At 34.9% G+C, this 10,000-nt stretch overlaps 1 protein-coding gene across 1 annotated transcript in view; it reads left to right on the forward strand.

Annotated features, from left to right (window-relative positions):
* Window positions 1-8,506, forward strand: part of tbca (tubulin cofactor a) — an 83,124-nt gene extending 74,618 nt beyond the window's left edge. Inside the window, exons 3-4 of the mRNA XM_072257145.1 lie at window positions 4,639-4,725; window positions 7,179-8,506. Of these exons, the coding sequence (XP_072113246.1) occupies window positions 4,639-4,725; window positions 7,179-7,259 (168 nt within the window). The 3' untranslated portion in view covers window positions 7,260-8,506. The remainder of the gene's footprint in view (window positions 1-4,638; window positions 4,726-7,178) is intronic.
* The last annotated feature ends 1,494 nt before the right edge of the window (window positions 8,507-10,000 follow it).

Below are 10,000 nucleotides of genomic sequence, written 5' to 3' on the forward strand. Positions count from 1 at the left end.
TAGATGACAAATAACAATGGATCCAGCACTGATCCCTGTGGCACACCACTAGTCACAGGCCTTCACTCGGAGAAGCAATTCTCTACTACCCCTCTTTGGCTTCTTCCATTGAGCCAATGTCTAATTCAATTTACATTGTACATAGAAAAGTCTAGTGTAGGAACAGGACCTTCAGCCCGCCTGTATGTGCTGACCATGATGCTAATTTAAACCAACCCTGTCTGCTTTCATGTAGGTCCTATCCCTTAATATATATTTCTCAATAAACTGGCAAAAGAAACAATAACCAAATTATGAAAATTATATTTAATATGCTGAGAGAAAATGTTCGAGTGCATATAATTGAATGAATAAAGGATGAAATATGCACAATACAGTTTTGAATTAGCTTTGTAGCTTGGCGAAATGGGAGGCTGGCAAGCATAGCATTGGAATAATTGAGATAATTACACCAAGTAGTTTGAGGTAGAAGCAGATAATGTTAAAGGAGTAGAAATAGGCATTCTTAGATGGGGAGGATGGCATTGAAAGGTTACCTTTGGACACCTTGAATTTGCAGCTGGTGAGCAGTTTATGTTATGAACTAAAAATGATGGCTGTGATCATCTCAGCTGAGGAAGCTCAGAATGAGGTTTTATATCATTGGCATATGTCATGAAATTTGATGTTTTGCAGCAGTAGTAGATTGCAATATATAATTTTTAAAAACTAAACCATGAACTATAAACTAAAAACTATAAGAGATATATATTAAAAATAAGTAATGCGGAAAAAAAAGGGAAAAATAGTGAGGTAGTGTTCATGTCCATTCATAAATCTGATAGCGGAGCAGAAGAAGCTATTCCTGAAATGTTGGGTGTGTGTCTTCAGGCTCTTGTGCCTCTTCCTTGGTGGTAATAATGAGAAGAAGGCATGTGATGGGGGTCCTTAATGATGAATGCCCGTGATGGAGTTGGCTGACTTTCTGCTTTTTCTGATCCTGTGCAGTGGCCCCTCTATACCAAACAGTAATGCAACCAGTTAGAATGCTCTCCATGGTACTTCTGTAGAAATTTGTGAGGGTCTTTGGAGGCATACCAAGCCTCCTCAATCTCTTAATGAAATATTGCCACTTTCGTGCCTTCTTTGTAATTACATCAATATTTTGGACCCAGCATAGATCGTCAGAGATGTTGACACCCAGAAACTTGAAATTGCTCGCCCTTTCCACTGCTGATACCTCTGAGGACTGGTGTATGTTCCCTCAAATTCCTCTTCCTGAAGTCCACAATCAATTCCTTGGCCCTACTGACATTGAGTGAAAGGTGGTTGTTGTGACATCACTCAACCAGCTGATCCATCTCACTTTTGTACGCCTCCTTGTCACCATCTGAAATTCTACCAGCAATAGTTGTATCATCGGCAAATTTATAGATGGTGTTTGAACTGTGCCTAGCCACACATTTGTGGGTGTAGAGAGCTATGTGTTCTTTCAAGAATAATATTTCACAGAGCTAGTGATAGTTTGAGAGCTAGTGGAGAGAAAAAATTAGGAATCATGAGTGTACATATGTATATTATCCATAGATGAAGACAGTTGCTCTCAACATGGTGAAATGTCAAGATATGGAGAAGGGAACCTTTAAAATAGTGGGCGGGGGAGGAATTGATGTAGATGCAGTGCTACATCAAAAGAACTAAACTTTGGAGGAACTCATGAGGTCAATCAGCATCTTTGGAGACAAAGGGATAGCTGACATTTGGGGTTGGCACCCTGCTTCGCTCAGTCCACTGAGTTGCACCAACAGTTTGTTTTTGTTCGAGTCCAGCATCTGCAGCCCTTTGTATCTTTATTCAAATAGTTCATTCTGATTTTTCTGTTTCTATATTTAGCTTCACAAAAACTGTCTATGTTAGTAGTTTCCATTAAGATAATATGGGCCAAGATTTAAAGTACAGACTCTGTTTTAATAGAATTGTACTTTTCTAATAGATATTTTAACTAATATCACATTTCTAGCTTTTTTGCTACGGAATGCAGAATACTGTTTGGCTAGATCCTAATTATAGAATGCCGGAACAGTTGATCGACTGTACTATAAATGAATAGTCTTGCTGAGACTAAGTATCTTGCATAATTCTTGTCTTTTAAGGAGTGGTGGAGGCATCAAAAGGCAAAATACAGGATATAGCAGCTCAGGCAGTAACTGAGAAGATAAAAACATCGTTAACATTTTGGGTAATGAATTTCTGTAAGTAGTACAATAAATTAGAAATCAAGCTTGATTTAAATTGCAGGGAAGTGGGGATGGAGGTGATGGATTGAAAGAGGGTGATGAAGAGTTTTAATAGCTAATCTCTGAAAGAGGTGGGAAAGGGGAAAGAGTAGAGGAAAATGATTCAAAAATGCCGTGCTGCAACAAAGATGCAGAATATAATAGTTGCTGGAAATCTGAAATACAAGAAATCCCACATTACAGTAGTAGGGCTGGGGAGGAGTGGTTGTGTTTTTAAATAATCAGAACCAGGTTTAATATCACTGGCATATGTCGTGAAATTTGTTGTTATGTCGCAGCAGTTCATTGCAATACATAAAAACTAAATTACAGTAAAAAGTATATATTAAAAAAGTTTAATAAGTACAAAAAGTGGGGGGAAAAGTGGTGAGGTTGTGTTCATGAGTTCAATGTCTATTCAGAAATTTGATGGCGGAGGGAAGGAAGCTCTTCCTGAGTCATTGAGTGTGTGCCTTCATGCCCCTGCACCTTCTCCCTTATGGTAGCAGTGAGAAGAGGGCATGTCCTGGTAATGGGGGTCCTTAATGATGGATGTCACATTTTTCAAGCATCGCTCCTTGAAGATGTCATGGAGACTGGGAAAGCTGTGCCCATGATAGAGCTGACTGAGTTCACAGCTTTCTGTAGCTTATTCGATTTTGTGCAGTGCTGCCTCCCCACCCCGCCATTCCAGATGATGATGCAGCTAGTTAGAATGCTGTCCACAGTACGTTAATGGTTTGCATTGTAATATTCCATAAAGTGAAGCCACATCAAATGCATATGCATAAGAAACATGACATGGAAAAATGTTTACTTACTTACTTTTCTTGCACACATTTCGTAACAGCCAATTTTTGTTCTATATCCTAAGATTTTCAGTAGTGGATTATGTAAGGCTAAAATTTCTATTACTTGACTGCAGAAGTGCAGAAGAATTCTGAGAAAAATTTCAGCAGATCATATAGCATCCGTGGAGTGAAAAGAACTGAGTTATATCAGAACAGGACTCAGTTTTTATGTCTGTACAGCTGCTGCTGGATCTGCTGGGCTTTCCCAGATTTCTCCTTTATTTTCTGTTTCTCGCAATTATGTGCAGTATCAGAATCAAGTTTAATATCATTGGCATATGTTGTGAAATTTGTTGCTTTCTGGCAAAAAGGGGGGAAAAAACACAGCAAAAGAAAGTGCCTCAGATCCTGAAACGTTTTTTTTGCTTTTGGTGTATTATAGTTTGGTATTTCATTGCTTAACCACTGTTTAGCTAACTTATAGCTTCAATTAAAAAGGCAAAATGTTAATTGATTACTAATAGAAACTGTAAATTTTTCAATATACTTTATTCTTCATAGTAAAATGTTAGTCACTCAAACTATGTTGAGGATGGTCTATATATCATGTATTTACAATTTTAGAATTCCATTTTGTCAATGATAGTTCAAAATACAATGTATAGCTTTGGTTTCATTATTGGATCTTTAGAGTATATGAGGTTTAATTATTTTTAGTTATGGACAAACAGTGAGCTTTTTCACCAATTACACCACTAAAGCTTTTGCTTGTTCTGTATAAAGTAAGTAAACTACTTGGAAAGCAGTTCTTAAGAATAAAGCAGAATTAGGAGGTGGTGCAATACACCTAAGCTTTAAACATGGAGAATGAACTCCTTTTCACTTCTCTGAAGCTTCAAAACTAAAGCCTTTGTACTATTTCTAATGCTGCACTGTTTCGTTGAGCTCTCGTTGTAGTGGCAAGGCTGCATTTGTTACTTCAATTCATACCAATGAGATCAAAATTATAATGGTTTAGATAAAAATTTAATGTGCGGTTTTTGAAATAACTTATGTATGATAAAGAGCGTGAAGATGGACCTGCTGGTCTCTGCTGTCCTGTCTGAGCTCCTGTAGACCTTTGTCTTTCACAGCCTAAACCTCCTGCAGTGAGCACATAGTACGATCAATAACTCAATAACTTTTTTCATGCAGTAATTATCTGTGTGATATTACTTGAACACAGCATTTCTTTATTACTTCAAAGATGAAAGCTTTTTATGTCAACAATAGAGCCATTTGTTTAAAAAATAGAAACAAAGCATACTTTGTATCAGAATTATTATAAATGCAAATTAGAAAAAACAATTATTCATTATCATATATTTATTGAACTTATTCAATGGTATAATTGTCTTTCCATTTCATAAAGATATAGTAGAAGTCAAATTATTGGCAAGATTTCTGAAAGTAGTGTATAGGTGAGATTTTATAAGATGGTGACATCTTGATGAATTTAGATATAATATTGCAAAGTTCAGCTCAAAACATCAAGTATAATATCTTATCGGTCTTATTGGTTCCAGCCTCATTTTCTATACTTTTATTTTTAGATGGAAATTTTGCAAGAATCACGTATGATGATTCCAGATTGTCAACGGCGATTGGCAACTGCCTATGGTGATCTTACACAACTATTGGTAAGAGTGCTTTATTTTTAGTTTGGCCAGTTCAATAAGCACAGCTTCAATATTTTTTTCTGGTATGTGTATTGAACAATGAATATATTACATCACTAGATTGAAAAGATTAGCAGAGTTCCTACAATAATATATTGTTTTGTTTGCTACAAGCTCAACTTCAAGCCAAAGTTTTACTATTTTATGGCTCAGTTCAAACCTATGAACTAGATGTGCCATAAAGCTGATTTTCTTTTTGTACTGTTTTTGAAAATGAAGAACTACTCTCGTTGATTCTTAAAGAAATAACTGTTAGTTTTTCCTTTACTCGACTAAATAAAAATGTACGATGTTCATATACAGCTTAATTTATGGTTGTGGGGCTTCATTTGCATTATCTAGTTATCTTTTAACATTTAATGAATTTGCCACAGATGTTCAAGAATAAAGTTGCAATAAAATGCATTTCATTATTCAAATTGTTCAGGGAACGTACATGTTAAACAAAAAAATAACCAGTAGATTCGTCTTGGCAAGCATGAGGCAATGCAATTTATATTAATTTTGGAAAATTGCAGTTAAAGTACTTTTATAAAATAAGTAGATATTTAGATATTTTGTGAAGTATAATTTTAATGGAGGTGTAAATGTTAGGGGAGTTTAGTCTATTAAAGTATGCTTGGTTGGATAAAAGCTCTGAATCTATAATAAACACAGGATTAGTGAAAATGGATGATGCCAGCTGTTTCTAAATATTCTTGTTCCCTAGAATAATTAGGTTATCACAAACATATTTTAAAGAAATTTGACTACAACCATTTCAGTGTATTTATTCATTTGCATTTTTATGTAAAATTAGCTGTAAACTGTCTAAATTAGCCATAGTAATATCTTAAGGGTCACCTTTGCTTGTTATCAGAATTGGCAATTTTTGAACATGAACAGTCACTTGTTAATCTGTAATTTATATTATTAGACACTTGTTTTGGTGGAAGGGAAGAAAATAGTTGCTTTTGAAGTCCAGTTTGTGTGTAATGGTGTTCTTCAAACTTGATAATAATCAAATTCTAAAACAGATAAATCGAGTTTAAATAGTGTATACTGATTTTAATCTTTTTTTACTAAAAATTTGAAAAAAAATTTCTCTTATGCTTTGAATGTCCACAATTTGAACAAACTACATTAGTTTTATTATTTAATTATGCTGAACAGAAAGCATTAAATGACATTCTCCAGTCTGTCCTAAAGGAACTGGGACTATTTGTTGTAGTTTGCTGATTGGTTGAAGATGATTATCTGAGCATTGGTTGGGGTAAAGATGAAAGTGTAGCAAAGGCATAACTTTAAATTGGTATTAAGCAGTGCTTGTGTGTCATTGACTCAAAGTGATCTTGTAGTTACCCAAAAGTTTCATGTTCTGCAGTGTTGTGAAATCCTCCAGCGGAGGTTCCACCAATTCCAACTGCTACAGATTTCTCAATTTTTTGTAACTTTTTGAGGTACTAAGGTGTGTTTAGAATTTAATTTGATAATCAGGAAAAGGTTAGACACTTTGCTGTTCATTTCTAATTTCAATGTTGAAGCCCACCACCTCTGTCTAATTAGTGTTTTCATCTGATTCTAATTGGTCCACCACAAACATCAAGGAGATGCTTTGGTTCGCTGATATAATCTTAATCCAGGAGTTCCATTGTCATTTTTAGCTCTAGTTAGAATTAGCTAATTTAACACGGGTTGAAGAATTTTTGTTCTCATTCCTGATCTGGGTGGACCAGTTATGTGGGCATTAAACTTGCTGAGCTTCCATTCTTCTGTTTTTTTTTCCCCTAATTAATTCACATTCTAATTTCAGTTTTTAGAAAAAGCAATAAGTGCACTGGTCTATAAATAAGTTCCTTTCTGTATGAACAGGACTATCTATATCTCCTGTTACTTCTGAAACTTGGACTTCAATTGGCTGAGAGTTCGCTCTGTAAATTTGTTTGGATTCCAATTGGAATCTAATAGTGTATCATTTTGATTTTTGTTGGAATTTTGTTCTCTTTATTGGTAATTAGTCAATGGTCACAGCAGTTCACTACTAAGCCTATTCAACAGTGTTAATCCCCATTCAAAGAAAAGCACACATTTCGTTCAAACATTTGCAAAACCATTTGTAGTGATTAACATTAATCATTTCTATCCTCATCAATAGCGATGTTCTTGTGACAATAAGCTTGACTTTGACCATCTTTGCTGCTAATCACACCAGAGAATCCAACTTGTAGAATCCCAAGTTAGAACACGTCAAGTGTGCAGAGACAGAAGTAGATGTACTAGTCTTGTACAATATGGTGTAGAGTCCTGTTGTAGTTATAAATGTTTTGTGAGTGTTTACAGTAATCTGTTAGCTGGAGTATTATAGATGTTATACAAAGTACATGTACGTTTGTGGAAAATTAAAATATTCTGCATTTTATATCCTTCTTGTTTAGGAAAGCGAGAAAGATTTGGAAGAAACTGAGGAATACAAGGAAGCCCAGGCCACAATAGGATCAATTAAATTAGAAGCATAGAACTTATTTAACAATGATAATCTCTTTTGTTTTTAATACTTACAATGTCCATTCCATTTCCCTCTTTATTTTTACTTTAGACATTGTGATCTTGTTATTATTAAGCTTGGGTTATATGCATCAATCTTGTGTAATCATTGTACATCAGACTAAGTTTGTGCCACATCATGGTGAAATAATGAAACATTAAATAAATGTACATGCTGACAATGAGTTGTCTTATTTTATGTGTGCATCTGACATGCAAATGCCTGTTTGCTAAGGGATACCTTCCATTCTGCTTATGGGTTAAAGTGAATATAGATTGTAATCCAGCAATTTAATTGTTGCATTTCAGCAACTGCTGTATCATTGGTCAAAGATATACTGGTGAAATATACAAATTTATCTTAAAAAATTAACTTACCTAAGACCAGAGGCAGCTTTGTTTGTTTCAAGTGATTTAATTGTTTTGCTATCAAACCCACGTAGTGGGATGAAAGCACCCTGTGAACCATTAGTCTGATCTCAACTTGAAGAGTGTAACTTCATCTAGCCTTGTCTCCTGCTGCTTGGCTGTGTAATACTGGGTGTGACATGTCTCCAGTCTGATATAAATTGAAATACTGAAAACTGCTTGGTGACTTGCCTCGAATCTTGTGAATCTTTTCACCAGCCATCTTCTAGGATTAAAAATCAGTGTCTTCATGGTGGCACATGGTACTTTAAACTTGTTGCAGTGGTACTAACAGCATAGTATTGACCAGTTGATTTTGTGTGGTGTTATACCAATATTGATATGTCATAAGATAATGGCCAACAACTTTTTTTGGTCTTTCTTTGCATTATAATTTTGTTATTATGTATTGCAATGTACTGCTGCTGCAAGACAACAAATTTCATGACCTGTGTCATTGATGTTAAACCTAATTCTGATTCTGATCAAACTAAAGTTTGATTTGTAATTAGGTTTGAGAGATTTTTTGTTTTATTACTCTTGTTTAAAATCATTTGGACTCATGTTGTGTCTTACTGGTAGACCGGCAGTAGGCTTAACTACCTGATGAACATTGTAATCTTACAAAATTGCTGAATGTAGAATAGGAAGACTACCCAATCTGTTGAAATTTTAAGCATCCAGTGTACTGAGGTATTAAACTTTACATTATACTTTATAAACATTTTGTAATTGGTAATTATAGTACCAAACAAGTATGTAGATAAAATGCAGGGAACAATTTAAATAAATCTCCATGTATTTCAGTAGAGTTAACTTCAACTCACTTGTGAAATAGTGGTACATCAGAGCAAAGCATACTCCTTACATGAGCTATTTTACACATCGTATTTCTCTATGATGGAGAGGTCAGCTAATTTCAGATTTCTATTTTTACCATCTGCATCACTCAACTCAAGCTGCAAGTTCATTTTCTGTGGTTATTTTCAAGAGTTTGATTCTGCATAGTTAATAAGAAGTCCAACATTATCTTACATATGTCATATAAAACACATTGGAAAGCAATGCTCATGTCCATCTTATTTCATATTTGAAAATTAAAGAATGGCCATTGATCTCTGGTGCCACCCTATCTGTATTTTAATGTTTTTTTTGTTTTGATAACATTGAAATATTACTAATTTTCTTAGAATATATTGTTTAAAAAATACAAGAAACAAATACTTTTCACTGTATGCAAAGGCATTTGTGTAAGGATGACATAAATTAAACGAGCCTTATTCCAAGAATGTAGTTTGCTGTAGAACTCATTTATTGTAATTAGATTCATATTTTAAAGCATTTGTTCTTAATATAAACTACTTGAAGGCTAAACTATGTTTGGAACTTTCTTCCTAATGTTGAGGGGTCTATATAATATAATTGCATTGAAACACACTGATGGAAATAAGATGGTAAGTTAAAGGTGTGTCCCAAGTGATTTCAGTTTCACACTAATCCTGGTGACAGTCCGTGCCATTGGAGGAAAACCACAGGATTCATGCACTTTTTGTAAATGTAGTTTCTCCTAATTTTGAAATGTTTGAAGAGGGCAGATTCTTCCTCAACATTTTTGAAAATTAACAATTTTTGACTGCTGGAAGGAAAGAAACGTGCATTGCCAGCAACTGAATTCAGGCGTTAAGGCCGAATTATTCTTGGCTGGTGTGTGTTATGAAACTCTGCTCTCGGAAGAGAACAGGAAAGACTAAGTTAAGATACCCTCTAAGAGCTACTTGCATAACTATGAATATCTGACCAAGCTCGTTTTACAAAGTTGAATGGAAACTACTGAAATTAGGCATTTCGTTTTTTTTTAACTGAATTGTGGTATGCTGATATCAACCATATTTTTCAACAGATATCTGTCTGCATTGTCTTGTCGAGATTAAACATAATTCCTGGGAACTATCTATATATTTTCTTTTATTGTTTAACTTTAACGCTAGTGTGCATAAACGCCCATGTATGTGTTACTGTGATCACGATTTCCTTGTTAATCCCACACAATCGCAGAGAGAGGAAATCATTGCGAGAGACCGTTTTGGAACGTCGATTTTCAGAAGTCCCTTCAGAGCACAGTGGGCTGCTTAATCGACAGAACTCAATCAACATTGATGAAAATTGTCACTGACGACATTCAATGAGCAAGTCCAGTAAAAGTAAGTCATGGAAGTGGGTTTGGGAGAACAATATCCCATGGGCATGTGCAGTTTAGAGTTCCTTCTGAACTAACTCGCAATAAATTCCGTTCTCCAATCACTCC

Source organism: Mobula birostris, chromosome 5 (genome assembly GCF_030028105.1).
Source record: "Mobula birostris isolate sMobBir1 chromosome 5, sMobBir1.hap1, whole genome shotgun sequence".
In the NCBI taxonomy this organism is placed as follows: domain Eukaryota; kingdom Metazoa; phylum Chordata; class Chondrichthyes; order Myliobatiformes; family Myliobatidae; genus Mobula; species Mobula birostris.